Source organism: Pseudophryne corroboree, chromosome 1, assembly GCF_028390025.1.
Source record: "Pseudophryne corroboree isolate aPseCor3 chromosome 1, aPseCor3.hap2, whole genome shotgun sequence".
NCBI lineage: Eukaryota > Metazoa > Chordata > Amphibia > Anura > Myobatrachidae > Pseudophryne > Pseudophryne corroboree.
Window position 1 is genome coordinate 982,551,530 of NC_086444.1, and position 27,909 is coordinate 982,579,438.

General features: G+C 44.6%; 1 protein-coding gene across 5 annotated transcripts in view; it reads right to left on the bottom strand.

The window, feature by feature from the left end:
- Window positions 1–27,909, bottom strand: part of FHIP1A (FHF complex subunit HOOK interacting protein 1A) — a 662,899-nt gene that overhangs the window by 75,732 nt on the left and 559,258 nt on the right. For all 5 annotated transcript variants that reach the window (XM_063920560.1, XM_063920559.1, XM_063920561.1 and 2 more), the window contains one exon: window positions 313–480. In XM_063920560.1, coding sequence (XP_063776630.1) covers window positions 313–480 — 168 coding nt within the window. The remainder of the gene's footprint in view (window positions 1–312; window positions 481–27,909) is intronic.

Genomic DNA, 27,909 nt, shown 5'->3' on the forward strand with positions numbered 1-27,909 from the left:
CTGCAGGAGAGGCAGATATAACATGTGCAGAGAGAGTTAGATTTGGGTGTGGTGTGTTCAATCTGCAATCTAATTTGCAGTGTAAAAATAAAGCAGCCAGTATTTACCCTGCACAGAAATAAAATAACCCACCCAAATTTAACTCTCTCTGCAAATGTTATATCTCCCACACCTGCAGTGCACATGGTTTTGCCCAACTGCTAAAAAAAATTCTGCTGCGATCAACTTGGAATTACCCCCTCTATTCTAAACTATTCTTTAATTTTAGCTGGGTAGTCTTTAAAATATAATCTATTGTTTTTAAGTCTGTACCCGAAATGGTGTGTTGATTCGGCTGACCAATGTGTCCAGGATTTGGACTTTTTCATGCTGGTAGAGGAAAATGAAGCGTAGAAAAATCTTCAGCAATGTCGGTTCTGAGACACTACGTAGAAACAAGTCCAGATAAGCAGTCGTCGTCATCACTTCCTCCACTGTCACCTGGAAGAGGGTACAACAACAAAATAGGATTTTAATTACCTACCGGTAAATTCTTTTCTCGTAGTCCGTAGAGGATACTGGGGATCCATTTAGTACCATGGGGTATAGACGGGTCCACTAGGAGCCATGGGCACTTTAAGAATTTGATATTGTGGGCTGGCTCCTCACTCTATGCCCCTCCTACCAGACTCAGTCAAGGAAACTGTGCCCAAGGAGACGGACATACTTTGAGAGAAGGATATAAAAGGATAGTGGAGAGATTCCAAACCAGCATACACAAACAAGAGGAAAGCTATGCTAACCAAACTTGGAACAGGTACAACAACAGCTGAACCAGACAACAATACTTAACCAAGTAACAGTGCACAAAGAACGAAGCACCGGGCGGGCGCCCAGTATCCTCTACGGACTATGAGAAAAGGATTTACCGGTAGGTAATTAAAATCCTATTTTCTCTTACATCCTAGAGGATACTGGGGATACATTTAGTAAAATGGGGAAGTACCAAAGCTCCCAAACCAGGTGGGAGAGTGCTGAGGTTCCTGCAGGACTGATTGACCAAACTGAAGGTCCTCAGAGGCCAAGGTATCGAACTTGTAGAACTTAGCAAACGTGTTCGAACCTGACCAAGTAGCTGCTCGGCAGAGCTGTAAGGCCGAGACACCCCGGGCAGCTGCCCAAGAAGAACCCACTGACCTAGTCGAGTGGGCCTGTACAGATTTAGGAACTGGAAATCCTGCCGTGGAATAAGCATGCCTGATCCAGCACGCAATCGAATGCTTTGAAGCAGGACACCCAATCTTATTGGGATCGTAAAGAACAAACAGCGAGTCCGATTTCCTGTAACGAGCTTTTCTTTTCACATAGACCTTCAAAGCCCTCACAACATCCAAAGACTTTGAAGAAGCAGAGGTGTCGGTAACAACCGGAACCACAATATGTTGGTTGATGTGAAACGCAGACACCACCTTAGGAAGAAATTGCTGATGTGTCCTGAGTTCAGCTCTGTCCTCATGGAAAATTAAATATGGGCTCTTATGAGATAACGCCCCCAGCTACGACACACGTCTTTCTGAAGCCAAGGCCAACAGTGTGACGGTCTTCCACGTAAGATATTTTATGTCTACCTCCTGTAACGGTTCAAACCAGTTCGATTGGAGGAACTGCAGCACTAAATTGAGATCCCAAGGTGCTGTGGGAGGCACAAAGGAAGGTTGGATGTGCAGAACACCCTTCAAGAATGTCTGGACCTCAGGAAGAGAAGCCAATTGTTTCTGAATGAAAATGGACAAGGCCGAAATCTGGACTTTTATGGAGCCCAGACGTAGGCCAACATCCACCCCCGACTGCAGAAAAAGCAGGAAACGTCCCAGATGAAAATCTACCGCAGAATATTTTCTGTTCTCACACCAGGAGACGTATTTCTTCCAAATACAGTGGTAATGTTTAGACGTTACCCCCTTCCTTGCTTGGATCATAGTCGGGATGACCTTGTCAGGGATGCCTCTCCTGGCTAGAATCAGCTGCCCAACTTCCATGCCGTCAAAAGTAGCTGTGGTAAGTCTTGATAGAGGAATGGGCCCTGTTGCAGAAGATCCTCACAAAGAGGTAGAGGCCACGGATTTTCTAAGAGCATCTCCAGAAGGTCTGCGTACCAGGCCCTTCTTGGCCAGTCCGGAGCAATGAGAATTGCTTGAACCTTTTCCCTTCTTATCCTTTTCAGAATTCTTGGGATCAGAGGAAGTGGAGGAAAAACGTACACCATCTGATAGACCCATGGAGTCGTCAGAGCATCTACCGTCACTGCCTGTGGGTCTCTCGACCTGGAACAATACCACTTGAGCTTCTTGTTGAGACAAGAGGCCATCATGTCGATTTGTGGACATCCCCATCGACGTGTCAAGCACCTGAACACCTCCAGATGAAAGCCCCACTCCCCCAGGTGCAGGTAATTTCTGCTGAGGAAGTCTGCTTTCCAGTTGTCTACTCCCCGAAAGAAGACCACCGACAATGCTGCAGTGTGTTTTTCTGCCCAGAGGAGAATTCTTGACACCTCTGACATTGCTGCTCTGCTTTTCATTCCGCCCTGCCGGTTTGTGTACGTCACTGCCGTCACATTGTCCGACTGGACCTAAATGGCCCGATCTTGATATGAAGATATGAGGCCTGCAGAAGGGCGTTGTATATAGCCCTGAGTTCCAGAATGTTGATTGGAAGGACGACTTCCTGACTTGACCATCTTCCTTGAAACTGCACCCCCTGGGTGACTGCTCCCCAACCTCTGAGGCTTGCGTCTGTAGTTAGCAGAATCCAATTCTGAATCCCAAACCGTCGGCCCTCGATTAGGTGAGAAGTCTGTAGCCACCACAGAAGGGAGATCCTGGCCTTTGGCGACAGACGGATCCTCTGGTGCATGTAAAGATGTGATCCGGACCATTTGTCCAACAGATCGAGCTGGAAGGTTCTTGCATGAAACCTTCCGTACTGAAGAGCCTCGTAAGAGTCTACCATTTTCCCCAGAAGGCGAATGCATAGAAGCACCAATATCCGGGTTGGTTTCAGGACATCCCCAACCATTGACTGGATACCAGTGCCTTTTCCAATGGAAGAAAAACTTTCTGAGACTGTGTGCCCAGTATCATTCCCAGAAGAGGGAGCCTCCGAGTTGGTTCTAAGTGAGATTTTGGAAGATTTAGAATTTACCCGTTATCCAGGAGTAGTTTAGTTGTGAGGCCAATGCTGTTCAACAACCTCTGCCTGGACGGTGCCTTTATCAGAAGATCGTCCAGGTACGTAATTATGTTCACTCCCTGCTTGCAAAGGAGAAACATCATCTCTGCTATCACCTTGGTGAACACCCTTTGGAGACCAAAAGGAAGGGCCTGGAACTGGTAGTGACAGTCCTGCAGTGCAAATCGTAGATAAGCCTGGTGAGGCAGCCAGATCGGAATGTGAAGGTACGCATCCTTGATATCCAGAGACACTAGGAATTCCCTCTCCTCCAGACCTGAGAGCACTGCTCTCAGAGACTCCATCTTGAAATTGAACACACGTAAGTACGGGTTCAACGATTTTAGATTCAAAATCGGCCTTACCGAACCGTCCGGTTTCGGTACCACAAACAAGTTGGAATATTATCCCTTGTTTTGGAGATGAGGTGGAACTGGAACAATAACATGAGTCTGTACCAGTTTTTGAATGGCATCCTGTATACTTGCCTCTTGTGAAACTGGTAAGCTTGATTTGAACAATCTGTGAGGTGGGAGCTCCTGAAACTCCAGTCTGTATCCCTGGTAAATAAGATCTATGACTCAGGGATCCTGGCATGATGTTGTCCAGATGTGACTGAAACTTTTTAGTCGGGCTCACGCCTGCCAGTCTTCCAGGCATCGCTGTCCACCGTCATGCAGAAGGCTTTAAGGAAGCAGAGCTGGAGCTCAGTTCCTAAGAGCCGACAGTTGCTGGTTTGCGTGGTTTACCTCTAGCGCCTCTGTTGGCTGTAGAAGAGCCTCTGGCTTTGTCCTTAAACTTGGCAGTCCGAAAGGACTGTAGAGTAGGTCCTGAGTAGGTCTTTCTGGGTGGGAGAGCTGCAGAAGGAAGATATGTGGACTTACCCACAGTAGGTCTGGAGATCCATTTGTCTAGTTCATCTCCAAATAAGGCCTCTCCTGTGAACGGTAGGCCTTCCACGCCTTTCCTGGAGTCCGCGTCCACAGTCCACTGCGTGCTGACACTGCCATAGCAGTGGTGCCTGCATTAAGCAAACCTACAGTACTTCTTTTATGGCTTCCACCATAAAGTTTGCAGAGTCCTGTATATGTTGCAGGAGTAACACAATCTCCACCCTAGATAAGGAATCCAACCCTTCAATGAGGTTACCCGACCATTTAGCAATGGCTTTAGTAATCCATGCACATGCTATAGTGGGTCTCTGGGCCACCCCAGCAGCCATATACAAGGATTTGAGTGTAGTCTCAATTTTACGATCAGCTGCGTCTTTCAGGGAGGCTGCACCAGGGACAGGTAATACAATTTTTCGTTACAACCTGGACACTGATGCATCCACTATCGGTGGAGTTTCCCATTTTTTCCTATCCTCAGGAGGAAAAGAAAAAGATGAGAGTAACCTTTTAGGGATTTGAAATTTCTTATCAGGATTAACCCATGGTTCTTCAAACAGAGTATTAAATTCCTTTGACACAGGAAAAGTGACTGAAGACTTCTTTTTTACATTAAAATAAGATTCCTCACACTCCTCTGTCACCTTATCAGGAATTTGCAGATTGTCTCTGATAGCCTCTATGAGAGCCTGTATCCCTTGTGACAGAGCAGCGTCCCCCCCTTCTGAATCCACCTCCCCCTCCTCCATGTCTGACCCCTCAGCGTCAGAGTCAGACTGCAAGATATAGGCCAGAGTTTGTTTTTGTGGACAAATGACATGGGACTGAGATGCTTGTTTGGGGACTGAGTCTCTGTTCATAATCTCATCCACAAACTGTCTTAAGTATTGCGTCTCTTTCTCATTGCGGGACAATTTAGTACAGATATTGGAAATCATTCCTTTAATGGAATCCAGCCATGCTGGTTCAGCCCAGCTAGTCTGAGAATGTGCACTACACTGAGTACACAGTAGTGAGCTCCCTGGGGAATAGGAACACTCTGCCATACATGAAACATACTCTTTGCCTGACATATTGTAAATGTGACAGCCACACACACAGGAAAAGGTTAATTTACCCACAAAGAGCCCTTCCAGGGAGACACACATATATTTTGGAGCCAGCACACAGCGCCCTTATTGCTAATGCCAAGCTTAGCCGGGTCGCAGACTAAGTACCCAGATTGGGGACTTAGTACACTAATAATCGCTACCCCCTGCTATGACCCCCTGGTACCGCTGAGGTAATCTAGAGTCACACCGGAGCGGATGCACGTCCCTGTCAGTCAGCGTCTGTGTCCACTGCAGAGGGAAAATGGCGCTGGTGAGCTGCTGGATCCGCTCATAGTGAAGCCCCGCCTCCTCAATGGCGCACAGTCTTCCCACTTTTTTTATACTGGCTGAGGTAATTTTGTGCTTAAAATGGAAACAGATCCGTTTTAAGGCTTTGTTTGCCGGTGTGGGTACTGTGTACAGTGTACTCCGATGCAGTTGTGTAATGAGTCTGGAGACGCAATCCGCCCCGGTTAGAAGCCGTGTGTCTCCGTACCATCATACCACCACAATGGCCGATGACCCGCTAACCGGGACGCCGGCTTAGTACTCACCACTCTTCACTCTTCTGGCTCTATTAGGGGTGGCGGCGTGCTGCGGGAATGTACGCTCGCCATGGTGGGGCTTGCGAATAGTTCCCTCAGGAGCTAGTGTCCTATCAGCGGGGAACGGGACCATTAACCTTTCAAGAGGTTGGGCCGTGTCCCCTCTAAGTCCCGCTAAGCAGGCAGGCTGGTGCCATCCAGTCCTGCCTGAAAACAACAAACAGAAAAATAAATGCAGAAAACTCTTCAGGAGCTTCCATAAGCATGACCGGCTCCTCCGGGCACATTTTCTAATCTGAGTGGTAGGACGGGCATAGAGGGAGGAGCCAGCCCACAATATCAAATTCTTAAAGTGCCCATGGCTCCTAGTGGACCCATCTATACCCCATGGTACTAAATGGATCCCCAGTATCCTCTAGCACATAAGAGAAAGCAATATTTAGCACTTCAATACAGGGAAATATTTTGTTTTGCTCTTCAAAAAAACGTTCTTTCCTTAAACTATCAACATTAAGCCATATGTCAGCAGGAATGGCCCTGACCAATTTGGTGCCCCCTAGGTAAGATTTTAGCTGGTGCATTTCCCCCGCCACTACCACCATAAATAGATGCCATCTCAAAGCAGCATCCCACTAACATCAGACTCTGGGTGAGAGAGAAAGATACTGTAATTTAATAATGATAATTACATATTCTCTGTACAACCCCAGGCTCCTATCTCCTCCTCACGCCTGCCTCTTCTACTCAACCGCATTAATCCTTCTCCCAGCTTTACCTCCACTTCCTTCCATCAACCTCCTCTTTTCTGTATGTCTCCCTCCGTTTCATAGCGTGCCGGTGTTCTCCTCCTGGCTCCGCCTTCCCCTTTTCCAGCCCACCCATCTCTTCTTCCCCATCCTGCATCTCTTCTCCTACGGACCCATCTGTGTCCTACTGCTGGCCTCGCCTCCCCCTCCTCCGGCCTGCCTCCCTGCACTCTCAGCTTGTGCGGCATTGCATATTTGAAGGGTTGTGACTGATAATCAACCTTCTTTTCATCAGCCCCCCCCCCCCTTCTCTATAACCCATGGCACGTGTAAGACCACTCAATGACTTAATATTTCTGGCCAGTACCAAGAGATACTTTTAGGAAGAATGCTCATTCCAGTAGAGTTTTTCTTCACTTTGGATATGTGGGTACTCTTAAATTGGGGCTGTTTTCTACACACAGTTGAGACATTAACGTTGTGCAATTTTCTTGGAACTAGTGACATTACTAATGCAATGTCTAACTAATATGCATGAACTCTGACATGAAGTATTTATAATTATTAGATCAGCCCCCAGTTTGTGTATTTGACAGGTTCAATTTAGGTGCAGTGTTTCCAAGTATCTTCTCAGAATCCAGTCAAGTAATACATAACAGGTGACATTTTTTTTAAATGAGTCAGCCATAAATTAGAGCACCCAGTGTGATTGTGCATGTCTGTGAGGACAGCTAAATATTGCTTAGGACACATAAACATAACTTTTATTAATCTGGTTAAAACTGCAAATATAACACCCAAGGTGATATCAAAAGTGATGGTGAATAGTAAATTGTGAAGAGAACGCAGGAAAGCAGCACATAAAATATGTAGTAGAGACTGTAGTTCAAGATTTTTCAGAAGAAAGTTACCATACATGTTACTAAATTAAATAGATTAAGATGTATAAATACACACACTGACAAACATCTAAAAAGTGAAATGCAACAAGTTCCAACAACAAGCAAATTACTTACTGGGTAGCTTGGTAAATTTGAAGCCCACAGGGCAAATTTACAAAAAAATCAACTTTAATACATTTTTAAATTGATCTAAATTGATGTTGTGTCTCAGGGGTAAAAGTCACATTTATTTACAGACAATTTTTTATATTTATTTACAAATGTTAGTAAATGTGTGATTTAGCCCCTGAAACATCAATTTAAATCAATGTAAACATTTATTTAAATCAACCTTTAGTAAATGTAGCCCCAGGTCTCCAAATAGGGAGATGTTATCTGGGAGCCTGTAATGCAGCGGTGCCTCTTTTTGGCTAGTGGTAACGTTTCTTTGCTATATAGATGTGGGGTTGGGTATGGCTTACCGGCACTGGGGATCCCGACAGTCAGCATACTGACCGTGGGATCCCGGCAGCAGATCGCCGGCGGGGGGCAAGCGCAACAAAGCCCCTTGTGGGCTCGGTTCCCACTCTATGGGTGTCGTGGACACCCACAAGTGGGAATAGTCCCTGCTAGTCGGCATGCCAACTGTCGGGATTTAGAGGGGGGCGGGATGTAGCAGTTGGTATTGTGACCGCTGGTCACATAACTACATCTCATAGATGTGTCCTCTTACATCCTTGCTGCAGTCACGCTAAACAGCTCTTGAAGTCGCGCTATGCCGTGGTGGGACTCCGTAGCGCTGAGCATCTTTTTTTGCGTTTTCCCCTGAAAATATCTTAGATGCAAAGTAATGTAATACACTGTACAAGCAGCTTCTGCTTAGTAAAATGATATGCAGCATGCCTATAATATTTATGTAATTGCGGCTCTATCTGCATCCAAAATGCCATGTAGCATAGCATTTTGTTAGCAAATACATTTGCAGTCACTCGCTGAATATAGGCATGCTACATATCATTTTAATCAGCAGAAGCTTATGTGTCCTACTACATTACTTTGCGTCTAAGACGAATTTTCATGAAAAAAAATAAAAAAAAGACACTTGGCGCTACCGAGTCACATGGCACTCACGCTTTAAGTGTAACACGACTTGTAGAGCAAAGATGTAAGAGCAAACATCTGTACACTGAATAGTTACTGTTAGCACATTGCCAAGTTTAGCATTAATGCCACGTTGAAAGCTCTTTATTTGCATATCATGTTTACGGGCGGTATTCAAATGATATATCACACTCAATTTCCTTTCTAAAGTGATCCCCGTTATTGCATACATCGCGCCCATAGTAATCAGGTTTAGCTGCGTAAAGGATTGGGCGCCCTCGCTACCCCGGGGGTAGCGAGATGAAATGATTATACCACGCCCATCAGCAGGAACAGAACCGGTGTGGAAGGGGGTGAAAAGAATTGTGTACCGCCCTATATTTTTGTCATTCGTGTTCAGCAATATTGTTTTTGTTTACCTCCATGGCTGTTACCTAGATGTCATATCTGCACAGATCAAAGTGGTCTGCAATGTTTTGAATTGACCTCATATCAATCACCGTTCCCAGATACTGGCATCAGCCAACAGCTAGATTATCTAGTTTACCAGCTACCCAGTGATTTCATCTGCTAGATACATAATTAACTGTATATTGTATAATGTTTTTTCGGTTTACCCCTTTGCTCTAATTCATGTTTCAAGGGCTGTGGGCCAGATTAAGAGGCTAATGTAGAGGCAAACAGCACACAATGCCAGTGGTTATGTAGTTGAGCGATTATTTGCCACTGCGTATGCGCAAAATATTCAGAGAACACCTACAGCGAATCACAGAGAGTTCTCACAGAGCTGCTGCTGTTGCAATCAGGACAGACCATATTAGGAATGGAGCAGCAAAGTGATGGCATATTGCAGATAGTGACTGGGCAGTGGCCTGAGGTGAATGCAAAAAAAGTCAGTCTCATGGGCACATCACAGTGTAAGCGGCTGCATTCTCAGATGCATTGCCACTGCCACACACAGACCATACTCGGATGGGAAAACTGCACCTGCCACACGGCATGTGCATGTTGGCATGTTAAGGGTCAGTTGTGGTGTGAAAGTTGGTTGTCTCAGTGCTTGAACAATCAGGCACACACCTGTACACAAGGGGATGGCTGACACTAGTAATTGCATATTATTACAGCCATGACTCTGCCAACAGACACAAGAGCGGACACAGTAGAATGCACCTTTGAATTAAGCCCTGTATGTTCTGGGAACAGCAGCAACACACAATCTCATCACACTGAAAGGCTAGCACCCACTTCAATTCTTATTAATCTTATCTGTCATATTTTGTGTCTTGCTGGGTATAAGATCAATATGTAATATGACTTTTAGTAGTGTCAGTTGGATTGTGTCATAAATGAATGTCCAAGTAGAAATGCAAATATGGCCACCAAGGACAGCACAGCCTGTTACTCACCACAGCCACACGTCAGGACTAATAGTCAGAGATTTGCTGTTATACAACCAAAAGTACCAAATGGGGCACAATAATAATAATAATAATAATAATTATTATTATTATTAACAACAACAGGAATCTGCCGCTATGTAAAGAGAGTAGCTGTCCTGTTTATAACAAAAAAAAACAATATAAAATATAAGAGACAGATGCAGTGACAAAAATCCACTTTCTGGAGAAATCACAAAGCATCTTAAGATTCGTTTCTCTTCTGATACTCGTGCAGTCCCCAGGGCAAGCTCGGCTTTTTCACAGCTTTTGTTAAAAACATAGGATGGCATTATGCTTACTTGGAGTCTTTACGATCTCCCATCATGCACAATAAATATTATGACTGGAATGTGCATCCTTACCAGCTCGCTCTTGCATAGAGCAAACACCCAAATTGTTTACAGTGCATGCACAGACTTACTGACTCAGTCATGCATGCGCAGAACACATAACGCAAGAGAAAGTCTTCACCAGATCAGCATGTTTGCGCAAATGCTGTTCCGGGTGTAATTGGTAAATAAATCAGAATGCGAAAAACAAAAAATGCCTTCAATATTGTCCAGAAATATCTGTTTTTCAACAAATAGATCCCTGTAATTCTTTTAGTAAAGCAGAGGTTTTGTTAAATGCTCAGCGCCTGGTCAACCATGAGGCAAATAAGGCTGCAGCCTAGGGTGCTGGGCCATGAAGGGGGCAGGGGCACCAGTTACCTACACTTTTTAGGCTGCAGACATCTTGTAATAACATTTTAACGCTGTTGAAACTTGCTGAGGAGCTGGAAGAAGCTGGAAGACTGCACACTACAAAGTGGCATTCAAGAGTTACAGTAAGTTTACTTTGACATCATTGGTGGCAAGTGTTGGCAAGAGGTGCAAGTGGAGATACTTTGATGTGGGCTGGAGAGACACTACAATGTGATGACTGAGAGGAGAGGGGGACAGTGATTGCCATATCATGAAAAATACCCCTCAGGTTTGCCAGCAAACTATTCCTGCTACACTCCACCTGGACCATTGAAAAGCATCCATTACCAACAAAGGTTTGCAACAGTGAGAAAACCTATATCTGTTTTAAAAGGACATGCTGTGACTTGTGGAACCCTGAAGTAACATAACCCTATAAGAATAATAGGGAATTGGTCATTTATTTAAAGTGAATATGCCAAAGTGGGTCTGAGTAAGATCGCTCACTCCTACACTATCAGAAATTCCATAGGGTATGCACATCTGTTGTATGTTCTTTTAAATGTATGTTACTCTTTCTGTGTCTGTATGTTATATGTATGTATACTGATACTATCTTAACTCATTGTAACCATGGGCCTGATTCAGACCTGGTCACAGCAGCAAAATTGTTCTCTAATGGGCAAAAACCATGTGCACTGCGGGGGGGAGATATAACGTGCAGAGAGAGTTAGATTTGAGTGGGTTATATTGTTTTTGTGCAGGGTAAATACTGGCTGCTTTATTTTTACACTGCAATTTAGATTTCAGTTTGAACACACACCATCCAAATCTAACTCTCTCTGCACGTTATATCTGCCACACCTGCAGTGCACATGGTTTTGCTCATTAGAGAACAGTTTTGCTGCTGCGATCAGGTCTGAATCAGGCCCCATATGTACAATTCACTACTGTGGAAACATTTCTAATAAATTTAACTTTATGTTTATTTTAAACATTAGTTTTGTATTTTTTCACTGAGGTATTCATTGACACTACAATGTGGGTCTAAGCATTATAAGTGTATTGGCTTGGGGTGTCTAATACCTTAATCATAATGTAAATCAACAGTGGGCCTAATTCAGACCTGATCGCTGTGCTGCAAATTACACTGTCCTGCGATCAGATAGGGGACGCCCAGGGGTAGTGAAAATTTGCCCCGTGCAAGTGTGCGATTGCATGTGTACACTGTGTGAAAATTCCCCTCAGCCAGCGGAGAGCTGCAATACCGTTCGCATCACACTCACCATCGAATGTTTTTCCTATTCTGTGCAGTGTGTGCAGTCTGTGCGTAGCTCAAAACTTACTCCTCCAGTGCGAAGAAATCAGGCTGATCGGGGCCAGAGCTGACGTTCCACACCCTCCCTGAAAATGCTTGGGAACGCCTGCGGTTTTCCTGACACTCCCAGAAAACGGTCAGTTACCACCCACAAAAGTCTGCTACCTGTCAATCACCTTGCGAACGCCCGTGCGATCGAAATTTTCGCACCATCCTGTCGCTGTTTGGCGACGCGCGTGTGCATTGCAGTGCATATGCATGCGCAGTCATTCGATAATAGGCCACTGTGCAATTTCGCACAACAGCGATCAGGTCTGAATCGGACCCAGTGTTCCCTAATGTATAGTCATGATTCATATGATTAACAAGATTAATATGTGTAAATGTTAAGCAGCCCAGGTGAAAGTCAGGCCCTAGCAAATCACCTAACCCTGTAATACCGATGTTAGAGGCAAGGTGGAGGATGAGTGGCGCTCATCATCTGCATATAACTTAAAACTGCAGATGATGAGTCCCCCTTGTTGTCCGCATGAAAGTGCCCACTGGGTTACTATCCTTCTACTCACCGGCACTAATCACCAGTGGAGAGACGCAAGGACCAGTAGTGATCTTGGCGCACATGGGCATATTGTCAAAGAAAGGGGGGAGGGACTTTAAATCTCTCTATCTCTCCAACTCTAGTGCCTATAGAAATTTGATTACCAGGATAAAAACCCTGCACTGCAGAAAAATCATGGAATCCAGGTATTCCCCCAAAATTGGCATCCATGAAATCAGGGTTCCGATGTTAGAAAGAGGGGAACCCCTCTTTCAAATGATGGATCCCCTTAGTACTTATTGTCTGCTAATCACCTGATAATGCTACGCTGCGCAGCGGAAAACATATGTGAGGAGGGCACTGTGTGTCCTCTTACCCCCATAATGACACCGGCAGCTTTGGGGGCACCCATATTTGAATGAGAGGAGTCTGCTCTTTCAAATTATGTGGCCCACTAGTAGATATTGTCTGGTGATCAACAGAAAAAATTACCCTGCACAATGGAAAACACACAATTTCCATATATGGGTGGGATGGTACTATGTGCCCTATCACACCCATAATAACATCTGTACATGTGGGGGTCACTCACATATGAAAGAGGGGAGACATCTCTTTCAAATTATGTGGCCCCTTATCAGGTATTATCTTGTGATATGAATGCAAAAAGAAAGGTATTCTTCTGGCGCTCCCCCTTACATAAATATATAAAATCTGCAATTGCTATAAATAATATTTAGAGTGTGTTTCTATAGTATTAATATATTTATTACAAGTGTTCACATATACAGTTCAAATTTAAATTTGTTCAAATTGATTAATTAAAACCGGTACATACATAAATGACAAAGACACAACATTTAGTCATAAACAAGACACTTAATAGATGTGAATACCCTAAATGCAGTGGCGGATTTAGGGGGGGGCACCAAGGCACGTGCCCCCCCTGTCATTTTTAGTTGATTTTTGTATTTTTTTTTTATTTTCTTTTGTGCGCACGCCGCGGCGCACCCACCCGACATGAGGCTGCTGCTGCTGGTCCTGAAGGATGTTACAGTGGCGTAACTCCTGCCCCCGCAGCCCTCGCGGTGGCTTGGGGGCGAGGGGCTGCGGGGGCGCCACTGATTTAGTGCAGACTGACATGCGGACGAGCGTCCGCATGTCAGTCTGCGGTCTCGTTTCCTCCGCTGCTGTTAGGAGGGACACGGAGGGCACAGCGCACGCCTCCCTGTGTCCCTCCTGGGTCTCCGGCGGCCGCGGGTCTCATAAAGGAAGTGCCGTTCGTGAGCACTTCCTTTATTAGAGTGACCCGCGGCCGCCGGAGACCCAGGAGGGACACAGGGAGGCGTGCGCTGTGCCCTCCGTGTCCCTCCTAACAGCAGGGGAGCGGGGGGAGCGGCGGCGGCGGAGGAAGCGGCGGCGGCGGAGGAAGCGGGGGGGGGACGCACTGAGGGGGCATATCTGGCACTGGGGGGGAATATCTGGCACTGGGGGCATATTTGGCACTGGGGGGAATATCTGGCACTGGGGGCATATATGGCACTGGGGGGGGGGAATATCTGGCAATGGGGGCATATGTGGCACTGGGGGGGGGGAATATCTGGCACTGGGGGCATATGTGGCACTGGGGGGGAATATCTGGCACTGGGGCATATGTGGCACTGGGGGCATATATAGCACTGGGGGGGGATATCTGGCACTGGGGGCATATGTGGCACTGTCGGGGAATATCTGGCACTGGGGGCATATGTGGCACTGGGGGGGTATATGTGTACCTGGCACATGGGGGGGGGCTATATTTGGCACTGGGGGCATGTGAGTACCTGGCACCGTGGGGGAATATCTGGCACTGGGGACATATGTGGCACTGGGAGCACAGCCCTAGCAACAAGGACTACCTCCTAGCAACGAGCATGACACCCAGTGCATGAAACCCCTGGCAACGAGCATGACACCCAGTGCATGAAACCCCTGGCAACGAGCATGACACCCAGTGAATGAAACCCCTGGCAACGAGCATGACACCCAGTGCATGAAACCCCTGGCAACGAGCATGACACCCTGAGCATGAAAACCCCTGGCACCGTGCATGGAACCAAGAGCATGAAACCCCTGGCAACGAGCATGACACCCAGTGCATGAAACCCCTGACAACGAGCAGGTATTTAAAAAGTAATTAGAAGCCTTACTGTAGGACTTAATGTGTAATGGGCATTACGGTGTGTGGCATAATGTATCACGGACATTGCGGTGTGTGTCATAATGTGTCACAGGCATTACGGTGTATGGTATACTATATCGCTGGCATTGTGATATGTGGTATAATGTCTCAGGGTCATTGCAGTGTGTGGCATAATGTATCACGGACATTGCGGTGTGTGTCATAATGTGTCAGGCATTACGGTGTGTGGTATACTATATCACGGGCATTGTGGTATGTGGTATAATGTCTCAGGGTCATTGCAGTGTGGCATAATATATAACGGGCATTGCGGTGTGTGGCATAGGGTATAACGGGCATTGCGGTATGTGTCACAGGCATTACGGTGTATGGTATACTATATCACGGGCATTGTGGTATAATGTCTCAAGGTCATTGCAGTGTGTGGCATAATGTGTCACAGGCATTGTATGTGCTATAATGTATCGGGCATTGCAGTGTGTGGTATAATGTATCACGGACATTGCAGTGTGTGTCATAATGTGTCACAGACATTGTATGTGCTATAATGTATCAGGGGCAGTGCAGTGTGTAGCATAATGTATAACGGGCATTGCAATTCCTGTCATAATGTGTCACAGGCATTATAGTGTGTGGCATAATGTGTCGGGGGCATTTGGTTTGTGGCATAATGTGTCGGGGGCATTACGGTGTGTGTATACTGTGTCATGTGCATTATTGTGTGTGGCATAATGTCTAAGGGCCATTGCAGTATGTGGCATAATGTATACTGGGCATTACTATAAGGAGGAAAAATGACAAATAATGTAAGGGGCATGAATCAGGATTATTTTTCTTTCCTGTGGTGGCCAACGTCTGGGCGTGCAGGTTGCAAAACTGGGGTATAAGGTAGTCTTTTCCTGCAATGCCACGCCCATTCCAACGAAGCCACGCCCATTCCAACGAAGCCACGCCCCTTATGGTGCCCCCCCTGTAATTTTTTTCTGGATCCGCCCCTGCCTAAATGGCATCCGAATTCATGCGGGAGTGACGCACTCTGCGGTCTTACTCACACCCACTGGATCTTAAACAGGTATAAATTTGTTTCCAAAAGAAAACGGCTGCGCTGAATGTCAGAAATACAATAAAAGGGAGCCAGCATATGAAAATATAAAAATTTAATGCACAATAAAAAGGATGTTATAATATGGTAATACCGATAAAACAATGAACAATGAAATAACCCACAAAACTTGTCTCAAAGTGTCTATACAACTGGAGGACTTATAATATGTTGTAGCTATAGTGTGAAGCTAAAGTCCATATTCCACAGCTGCCGGTGAACACTGCTGGAAGTGTACAAACAATGAACAGAAGGTGCAGTGGTGAGACTCCAATAATAAATGACTTTATATCGCCAGTTAAAGTTGTTAATACCTCTCAGGTGGGCTGGTCTGTGTGCCGGGCGTCCCCGGTCGGATGTCCTGCGTTGCCCACAAAAGCTATGCAGCAGAGTGCTGTGTGCTGTGAAGCTGACTGAGGCGGAAGAGCAGTGAAAAACGTGTCCGTCTGAGTATGCACATTTTTCTTTATGACCTGTGATGTACAGGCACTTTATTCCAATATTCCACACCATAAAGGTAGATCTACTATTGCCGGTTTTCTTCTAGAAACTCATTCGATCGAATCTGAGTTACAAAAATTCATACTGGATTCGATATCATTCATACTTTCGCACAATTATTTTGTATTTAACAAATCTTATTATTTACAGTTGCTTGGGACGGCCATGGGGACGAGGTTCGCGCCGAGCTTCGCCAACCTTTATATGGGTGCCTTTGAGGACCACCACGTTTGAGGGCGCAGCTTCGGCGCGGACCTCGTCTACTATGGCCGTTACATAGATGACTTGTTTTTCATTTTCGATGGTGATATTTCTTTAGCATCTCACTTTATCAATTTATTAAATAACAACAATTTTAATTTACGGTTCACTGGCACTACGCACCAATCTTCCATCTCTTTTCTTGATATTTCCCTTAACATAGTTGATGGTAGAATTTCCACCAAAATGTTTCGTAAGGAAGTTGATACTTTAGATTTCATACATTACAATAGTTCACACTACAAACCATGGCTTAACAACATTCCATTCGGACAATTGAGACGCATTAAGCGGAACTGTAGTGACAAATTGGATTACCAATCACAAGCAGATGAACTTTCATTATCACTTCAGAATCGAGGTTATCCAGTGGAGCTAATTAGAACTGCACGCGAAAGGGTTGATGCTCTGGATAGAAAAGATATTTTGGTATCCAAAAATCACCCTCTGAGATTTGAATCAGATCAACCTCATTTCATGTCACAGTACAATTGCTCCTCTTCTAAGATCAGGAACATTATTTGCAATAATTACCCCATTCTCCTCACAGATTAGGTACTTAAATCTGAATTGAAAGATACTCCGTCAGTTATTTAAAAAAAATCTAACAATCTGCAGCAATCCCTTGCTCCAAGTCTCTTTATAGATAAAAGAAATATTAACGATGCCACAGCCTCTGCTAAAAAAATAATCAATGGCTGCCTAAAATAGTAGGATGCTATAAATGCGGTGCGAATGAATGCATCACATGCTCCTACATTCAGAATACTACTAAGAGTTTTTTTGCTTCTGATTCTTCACAATTTGAGATATGTTCTCATATCAACTGTAATAGTTCCTTTGTAATTTACATATTGGTTTGTAAATGTAATTTAATATATGTTGGTAGGACAACACGGAAACTTAGGATCAGATTTCTCGAACATAAACGTAACATCCAAAAGGGCTTCGTGTTTCACAGTGTCTCCAGACACTTCCTGGAGAAACATCAGAAAAATCCAGAAGGTATACAATGAATAGGTATCGAAACCATTAAACCCACAGTTCGTGGAGGAGATAGATATAGAAAATTATGCCTCAGGGAGAATTATTGGATCCATAAGTTGAGAACTCTCACTCCCGAAGGATTAAATGAATGTATTGAATTTGATCCATCTTAATAGGTTCCCCGGTATTCCTTCTATTATTATCTTTTTACTTCTTCATTTTTTAATTGCTCATAGTCCATTATTGCATAATAATCTATAGATATGCATATTCATATATTTATGCATACCTATGTTTTATTTATTATAAATTTACATATACTGTATTTTGTTTATGCTTTTTACAATATTATTTATAATTGTTATGCATATCATATATCACTACTAATTAAGTATTGGATACCGGGATACCGGTTCCGAGATATATCCTAGAGAAGATCGCAGTGCCTTATCAGTATGATTTTCTCATGGACCCTCTATATTTTGCATTATGGTATGTGTAGCGCTGATACTAGCGCTCCTATTCTCATCCTAATACAACCCATCATAACAGTATAATAGCGGGATACATTATATCTAATTTTAGTTGTATTCATTTACTGGTATAATCTTAGGAGTCTGTACTCATGTTATCCAGATTCCGCAGTGATACATATGATCAAAGCCTGTTTTGACTTTATTCTTACTATATGAGAGAGTAAGTAATATATGGTGCTATATCCTTAACGCACACACTGCTCACTTGGTGTGCTCAGTGGTGTGCATGGCTAAGCGACGGACTCTCCAGTCTCAAGGATCCTGAGTTCGAATCTGAACCAGGACATTAAAGTGTCTTGAGTTAAGTTATCATAGGGCATGGTTTAATTTTGTATTTTTTTCATAGTCTTTTCGAATTCCTTTATTATAAATATTTTTTTCTGTGATAATATATCTGGATGCTCTAATTATATGTGATATCGGATTATATGTAGAGTCCCACCGATTACGGGTTAAAAATCTAGTTTTAAGAATGTCTCTTTGGTATAGCATGTTGAGCTATATATAGGGTTAAATACTCTGCTCCCGCACATGGGAATAATAAGTTCTTTGTGTTTCATTTATATCCTTATAGCTATACATTGCGATCTCTCTTCACTATATAATGCATTTCTAATATAGATCAGGTTATATTGATCTATTTCTATCTTTTTATTTATTCATACCTTTATTTTATTTTTCTTTTGAGCAAGTCAAGTCTGCTATGTTTAAGCATTATTTGAGCTGTATATTTATAAGTGAGCCAACATAATCAAATAGTTTCTACCCGTTTTGCAATTTGATATTGATTGTAGACAGCTGTTCTCCCTGAGTATAACAGGGTTTAAATACCAGATAATCTGGAGGCAGGAACTCACCTTTGAAAAAGTCACGTGGAGCGTGACGAAACGCGTTAGGACCCGCCCCTCCACACACCTTGCTCAGGTGTCATATTTTGGTGCAAACTCCAGCATACTCAGACGGAGACGTTTTTCACTGCTCTTCCGTCTCCAGCGGCTGTTACCACTCAAGCCGCCTCAGCCAGCTTCACAGCACACAGCACTTTATCCCCTCTCTGCTGCATAGCTTTTGTGGGCAACGCAGGACATCCGACCGGGGACGCCCGGCACACGGACTAGCCCACCTGAGAGGTATTAACAACTTTAACTGGTGATATAAAGTCATTTATTATTGGAGTCTCACCACTGCACCTTCTGTTCATTGTTTGTACATTTCCAGCAGTGTTCACCGGCAGCGGTGGAATATGGACTTTAGCTTCACACTATAGCTGCAACATATTATAAGTCCTCCAGTTGTACAGACACTTTGAGACAAGTTTTGTGGGTTATTTCATTGTTCTTTGTTTTATCGGTATTACCATATTATAACATCCTTTTTATTGTGCATTACATTTTTATATTTTCATATGTTGGCTCCCTTTTATTGTATTTCTGACATTCAGCGCAGCCGTTTTCTTTTGTTAGCTCCTTTGTTACACAACGACACATAGTTGTTCGGCTAGCGCAGAATCTCAGAATTTTGTTTTAGTATACACTTTAAATTATGTGATGTATCCTCTGCTGAGGCGCTTTTTCAGCAGTTAATCTACCTTTATAAATGTGTTTCCACTAGGATAAAAGTCAATGTACAGTTTCTACTGTTATAATGATTCCAACCTTTACTGTCCTTCTTGCTGTGTATTCAGCGCCGATTGGAGTGAGGCAGAAGTAGTTTGCCAGCAAACTAGAAGGGTATTGCAGGTGATATGGCGGTCACTGTCCCCTACTCCCCTAGAACATCATGATGGCACTGAATACCGGTTTTAATTAATCAATTTGAACAAATTTAAATTTGAACTGTATATGTGAACACTTTTAATAAATATATTAATACTACAGAAATACCCTCTACGTATTATTTATAGCAATTGTAGATTTTAAACATTTATGTAAGGGGGAGCGCCAGAGGAATACCTTTCTTTTTGCATTTGAATCTATATCGGGGGAAGGTGGATCCCCCTAATCCTCACAGGCAGTATACCCACTACGTTACACATAATACAAACATCATAGTGGTCAGGGCAGCCCTCGACCCAAAAATCCCAACAGTATTGTCTTGTGATAACCTGAAAGTATCGCCCTGGTCTACAGATAAACATTTTTTCGACAGACAGATGGGATATAAAGCTCATCTCTCTCCCATTTTGTGCCATATTAATAAAATAAGAATTTACTTACCGATAACTCTATTTCTCGTAGTCCGTAGTGGATGCTGGGGACTCCGTAAGGACCATGGGGAATAGCGGCTCCGCAGGAGACTGGGCACAAAAGTAAAGCTTTAGAACTACCTGGTGTGCACTGGCTCCTCCCCCCATGACCCTCCTCCAAGCCTCAGTTAGGATACTGTGCCCGGACGAGCGTACACAATAAGGAAGGATTTTGAATCCCGGGTAAGACTCATACCAGCCACACCAATCACACCATATAACTTGTGATCTAAACCCAGTTAACAGCATGATAACAGAGGAGCCTCTAGAAAAGATGGCTCACTACAGCAATAACCCGATTTTTTGGTAACAATAACTATGTACCAGTATTGCAGACAATCCGCACTTGGGATGGGCGCCCAGCATCCACTACGGACTACGAGAAATAGAATTATCGGTAAGTAAATTCTTATTTTCTCTGACGTCCTAGTGGATGCTGGGGACTCCGTAAGGACCATGGGGATTATACCAAAGCTCCCAAACGGGCGGGAGAGTGCGGATGACTCTGCAGCACCAATTGAGAGAACTCCAGGTCCTCCTCAGCCAGGGTATCAAATTTGTAGAATTTTACAAACGTATTTGCTCCTGACCAAGTAGCTGCTCGGCAAAGTTGTAAAGCCGAGACCCCTCGGGCAGCCGCCCAAGATGAGCCCACCTTCCTTGTGGAATGGGCTTTTACAGATTTTGGCTGTGGCAGGCCTGCCACAGAATGTGCAAGCTGAATTGTACTACAAATCCAACGAGCAATAGTCTGCTTAGAAGCAGGAGCACCCAGCTTGTTGGGTGCATACAGAATAAACAACGAGTCAGATTTTCTGACTCCAGCCGTCCTGGAAACCTATATTTCCAGGGCCCTGACAACGTCTAGCAACTTGGAGTCCTCCAAGTCCCTAGTAGCCGCAGGCACCACAATAGGTTGATTCAGGTGAAATGCTGAAAACCACCTTAGGGAGAAACTGAAGACAAGTCCTCAATTCCGCCCTGTCCGAATGGAAAATCAGATGAGGGCTTTTACAGGATAAAGCCGCCAATTCTGACACGCACCTGGCCCAGGCCAGGGCCAACAGCATGACCACTTTCCATGTGAGATATTTTAACTCCACATATTTAAGTGGTTCAAACCAATGTGACTTTTGGAACCCAAAAACTACATTTAGATCCCAAGGTGCCACTGGAGGCACAAAAGGAGGCTGTATATACAGTACCCCTTTCACAAACGTCTGAACTTCAGGGACTGAAGCTAGTTCTTTTTGGAAGAAAATTGACAGGGCCGAAATTTGAACCTTAATGGACCCCCATTTCAGGCCCATAGACACTCCTGTTTGCAGGAAATGTAGGAATCGACCTAGTTGAAAATTCCTCCGTCGGGGCCTTACTGGCCTCGCACCACGCAACATATTTTCGCCAAATGCGGTGATAATGTTTTGCGGTTATATCTTTCCTGGCTTTGATCAGGATAGGAATGACTTCATCCGGAATGCCTTTCTCCTTCAGGATCCGGCGTTCAACCGCCATGCCGTCAAACGCAGCCGCGGTAAGTCTTGGAACAGACAGGGTCCTTGCTGGAGCAGGTCCCTTCTTAGAGGTAGAGGCCACGGATCCTCCGTGAGCATCTCTTGAAGTTCCGGTTACCAAGTCCTTCTTGGCCAATCCGGAGCCACGAATATAGTGCTTACTCCTCTCCATCTTATAATTCTCAGTACCTTGGGTATGAGAGGCAGAGGAGGGAACACATACACTGACTGGTACACCCACTGTGTTACCAGAGCGTCTACTGTCGAGTTTTATAAACATGTGGAAGACTTCTGGGTGAAGTCCCCACTCTCCCGGGTGGAGGTCGTGTCTGCTGAGGAAGTCTGCTTCCCAGTTGTCCACTCCCGGAATGAATACTGCTGACAGTGCTATCACATGATTTTCCGCCCAGCTTCTGCCATTGCCCTCCTGCTTCTTGTGTCACCCTGTCTGTTTACGTGGGTGACTGCCGTGATGTTGTCCGAATGGATCAACTCCGGGTGACCTTGAAGCAGAGGTCTTGCTGAGCTTAGAGCATTGTAAATGGCCCTTAGCTTCAGGATATTTATGTGAAGTGATGTCTCCAGGCTTGACCATAAGCTCTGGAAATTCCTTCCCTGTGTGACTGCTCCCCAGCCTCGCAGGCTGGCATCCGTGGTCACCAGGACCAAGTCCTGAATGTCGAATCTGCGGCCCTCTAGAAGATGAGCACTCTGCAACCACCACAGGAGAGACACCCTTGTGCTTGGTGACAGGGTTATCCGCTGATGCATCTGAAGATGCGACCCGGACCATTTGTCCAGCAGGTCCCACTGGAAAGTTCTTGCGTGGAATCTGCCGAATGGGATTGCTTCGTAGGAAGCCACCATTTTTCCCAGAACCCTTTCATTGATGTACTGAGACTTGGCTCGGTTATAGGAGGTTCCCGACTAGCTCGGATAACTCCCTGACTTTCTCCTCCGGGAGAAACACCTTTTTCTGGACTGTGTCCAGGATCATCCCTAGGAACAGAAGACGAGTCGTCGGAATCAGCTGCGATTTTGGAATATTGAGAATCCAATCGTGCTGCCGCAACACTACCTGAGATAGTGCTACGCCGACCTCCAACTGTTCCCTGGATCTTACCCTTATCAGGGAATCGTCCAAGTAAGGGATAACTAAAATTCCCTTCCTTCGAAGGAGTATCATCATTTCGGCCATTACCTTGGTAAAGACCCGGGGTGCCGTGGACCATCCATACGGCAGCGTCTGAAACTGATAGTGACAGTTCTGTACCATAAACCTGAGGTACCCTTGGTGAGAAGGGTAAATTGGGACATGAAGGTAAGCATCCTTGATGTCCCGAGACATCATGTAGTCCCCTTCTTCCAGGTTCGCAATCACTGCTCTGAGTGACTCAATCTTGAATTTGAACCTCTGTATGTAAGTGTTCAAGATTTTAGATTTAGAATCGGTCTCACCGAGCCGTCCGGCTTCGGTACCACAACAGTGTGGAATAATACCCCGTTCCCTGTTGCAGGAGGGGTACCTTGATTATCACCTGCTGGGAATACAGCTTGTGAATGGCTTCCAAAACTGCCTCCCTGTCAGAAGGAGACATCGGTAAAGCCGACTTTAGGAAACGGCGAGGGGGAGACGTCTCGAATTCCAATTTGTACCCCTGAGATATCACCTACTTGCGAGTGAGCCCACTGCGCGCTGAAATTCATTGAGACGGGCCCCCACCGTGCCTGATTCTGCTTGTAAAGCCCCAGCGTCATACTGAAGTCTTGGCAGAGGCGGGAGAGGGCTTCTGTTCCTGGGAACTGGCTGATTTCTGCAGCCTTTTTCCTCTCCCTCTGTCACGGGGCAGAAATGAGGAACCTTTTGCCCGCTTGCCCACGAAAAGACTGCGCCTGATAATACGGCGTCTTCTTATGTTGAGAGGCGACCTGGGGTACAAACGTGGATTTCCCAGCTGTTGCCGTGGCCACCAGGTCTGAAAGACCGACCCCAAATAACTCCTCCCCTTAATAAGGCAATACTTCCAAATGCCGTTTGGAATCCGCATCACCTGACCACTGTCGTGTCCATAACCCTCTACTGGCAGAAATGGACAACGCACTTAGACTTGATGCCAGTCGGCAAATATTCCGCTGTGCATCACGCATATATAGAAATGCATCTTTTAAATGCTCTATAGGCAATAATATACTGTCCCTATCTAGGGTATCAATATTTTCAGTCAGGGAATCCGACCACCCAACCCAGCACTGCACATCCAGGCTGAGGCGATTGCTGGTCGCAGTATAACACCAGTATGTGTGTAAATACATTTTAGGAATACCCTCCTGCTTTCTATCAGCAGGATCCTTAAGGGCGGCCATCTCAGGAGAGGGTAGAGCCCTTGTTCTTACAAGCGTGTGAGCGCTTTATCCACCCTAGGGGGTGTTTCCCAACGCACCCTAACCTCTGGCGGGAAAGGATGTAATGCCAATAACATTTTAGAAATTATCAGTTGTTATCGGGGGAAACCCACGCATCATCACACACCTCATTTAATTTCTCAGATTCAGGAAAACTACAGGTAGTTTTTCCTCACCGAACATAATACCCCTTTTTGGTGGTACTCGTATTATCAGAAATGTGTAAAACATTTTTCATTGCTTCAATCATGTAACGTGTGGCCCTACTGGAAGTCACATTTGTCTCTTCACCGTCGACACTGGAGTCAGTATCCGTGTCGGCGTCTATATCTGCCATCTGAGGTAACGGGCGCTTTAGAGCCCCTGACGGCCTATGAGACGTCTGGACAGGCACAAGCTGAGTAGCCGGCTGTCTCATGTCAACCACTGTCTTTTATACAGAGCTGACACTGTCACGTAATTCCTTCCAACAGTTCATCCACTCAGGTGTCGACCCCCTAGGGGGTGACATCACTATTACAGGCAATCTGCTCCGTCTCCACATCATTTTTCTCCTCATACATGTCGACACAAACGTACCGACACACAGCACACACACAGGGAATGCTCTGATAGAGGACAGGACCCCACTAGCCCTTTGGGGAGACAGAGGGAGAGTTTGCCAGCACACACCAGAGCGCTATATATATACAGGGATAACCTTATATAAGTGTTTTTCCCCTTATAGCTGCTGTATTTTTAATACTGCGCGTAATTAGTGCCCCCCTCTCTTTTTTAACCCTTTCTGTAGTGTAGTGACTGCAGGGGACAGCCAGGGAGCTTCCCTCCAACGGAGCTGTGAGGGAAAATGGCGCCAGTGTGCGGAGGAGATAGGCTCCGCCCCCTTCTCGGCGGCCTTATCTCCCGTTTTTCTGTGTATTCTGGCAGGGGTTAAATTCATCCATATAGCCCAGGAGCTATATGTGATGCATTTTTTGCCATCCAAGGTGTTTTTATTGCGTCTCAGGGCGCCCCCCCCCCAGCGCCCTGCACCCTCAGTGACCGGAGTGGGAAGTGTGCTGAGAGCAATGGTGCACAGCTGCAGTGCTGTGCGCTACCTTGTTGAAGACAGGACGTCTTCTGCCGCCGATTTTCCGGACCTCTTCTGTCTTCTGGCTCTGTAAGGGGGCCGGCGGCGCGGCTCTGGGACCTATCCATGGCTGGGCCTGTGATCGGTCCCTCTGGAGCTAATGTCCAGTAGCCTAAGAAGCCCAATCCACTCTGCACGCAGGTGAGTTCGCTTCTTCTCCCCTTAGTCCCTCGATGCAGTGAGCCTGTTGCCAGCAGGTCTCACTGAACATAAAAAACCTAAAACTAAACTTTTCACTAAGCAGCTCAGGAGAGCCACCTAGTGTGCACCCTTCTCGTTCGGGCACAAAAATCTAACTGAGGCTTGGAGGAGGGTCATGGGGGGAGGAGCCAGTGCACACCAGGTAGTTCTAAAGCTTTACTTTTGTGCCCAGTCTCCTGCGGAGCCGCTATTCCCCATGGTCCTTACGGAGTCCCCAGCATCCACTAGGACGTCAGAGAAAAAATAATAATAATAATAATAATAATCCCACATTTAATGCAGTAGGTTGTCTAGTTTTTAAAATGGTAGGCCTTATTGGGAGCACCATATTCTTCCTATACATAGGAAGTGTTAAACTCAAGACAACAAATTAATTTTCAATTGAAGTGCAATTTTTTTTTTTGTCAGAACCTACAGAAAGGGGTCGAACCAATCAGGTGCGAGTCTTCACGAATGCGCACACCCGATCTTGCTAATGCGATTAGAAAGAGTGGGTAGACCTTTCTGGACCCCAAAAACAGTGACAACTTTGTCATCAGAATCATATAAAAGGCTGCTAGTGAGCATAAGAAAAGTACTGATTTTAAAAGGTGTCAAATGGTTGATTTTGTGCATTTTTAAAAAAGTAAAAAAAAAATATAAAAAGCTTACGAATTTCGTTTAATTAAAAAAACTAAAAAAGCAAAAAAAGTCGAAAGAAAATGCGCTTTTGGGGTAATTAGCGGCAACTAATTTTTTTTTTAAATGATCAAAAACAATTATTTTTGTTGAAATAAATACTTTCATTAAATTTGGGGTACATAAACAAACAAAAAATGTTGATTTTGGTGTACTTTGACCCCACAAATAACATGTAATTATTGGCCCAATTAAGCTAATTGAAAACTTCCAAATGCCTAATTAGTCTTTAGGGGGGTCCAAGGGGTTAAGAAGCAAGTTCAAGCATTTTTACCTCAACATAAAATGTTTTACTTTTTTTTTTACCTTTTCACACCCTCAGGGGGTGAAAAATCAATCTGAGTTTGGAATTGGATAAAATGCAATTCGCAGTACAAAATTCGCCATGAAAACGGCTCACACAAGCCAACTCACACCTGGATCGACCTCACAGAATCCTGTTAATTACTTTTTTGGAAAGGTGGATTATTGGCAAAACAAGAACCACTACGCATTTCTCATGGTGTTTATAAAACAGAAAAAAAATGTTTGTTGGATCCCTTTCTTGAAATTTCATTAAAAAAACACTTTTTTGTCCACTTAGGTCAATTTTTCTTTTTGACATGTTAGAATGAGTAAAAGACTAATTGTATTTTCCGGACAAAAAAAACTAAGTTATACGTTGTGTAGTGACTTCATAAAGAAGCATTGATATTGATGTTGGAATGCGATGAATGCAAATATGACCTTGCACAAGGCTGAGAAAAGCCTCCGCAGCGAAGGAGTTAAACCACAAAAAGCCCTAACTAGGGATCAATGGACACCACCCAGAAAGCTATCGTAGATTTTCACCAGCGTTATCCACAGCTAAATATATCTTTGCATGGGGAAGGAATCTATCACATATGTAACAAGGACAGCTGTCTTCCGATCACTACGGCCATCTCAAGGTGTGGCAGTACAGGAAATGCCGGCAAATCAGCAACAAGTGTGTGATGCTAGGTTATTGATAAAGTGGGCATAGAGTATATATAACTCAATGAAGTTAGCTTTAGTTACATAACAATAACTGTACACCTGGCAATAAGAACGGGTTTTACTGAAATGCATGGGGATACTTGTCCTGCAAGTGACTACAATATAATTCTTTGTAAAAGCTATATTTGTTGAAGTCTGGCATGCCAAGTTAAGAGAAGACTGTAACAATAATACCAACACTATGCAATATACGCCTATGAAATAGTTCTAACATGCCAGTGGTCAACATGAGGAGTTTAAAATAAATTCTTGGACGTAAGATCCATGACATATCAAAATATGCTGCTATGCTCCTAGTAAAAAGCAGCACCTTAGTAATAGCTTGGATCTATTACTCCGACAAATGAGAGAGACCAAGGCAAGGGTGTCAGCCTGACCTCTTTATGAATAAATGACAGCTGCAGGCACGAGAATGGACACCATGCAATGCCGCAGGCCATCACTACGCCAGCTTTAGTATCACAGTGAAGTATATCTGCATAGAGTACTTGTATTCTACCCTGCTTACTATTAACCAGAATTGATAAGGTAAAATGAAAAACATCTTAATGGCATTGCTTCATCAAACAGTTTTATCCAAACTGTAAAAGAAAGGCATTAATTACAATATATGATCATACAATAAATGCCCAATGTACATCACATGTACACTCACGGTCATATCCCATGATCATGACTGTACCATCTACTGCAAGTATACGGTGGGATTAA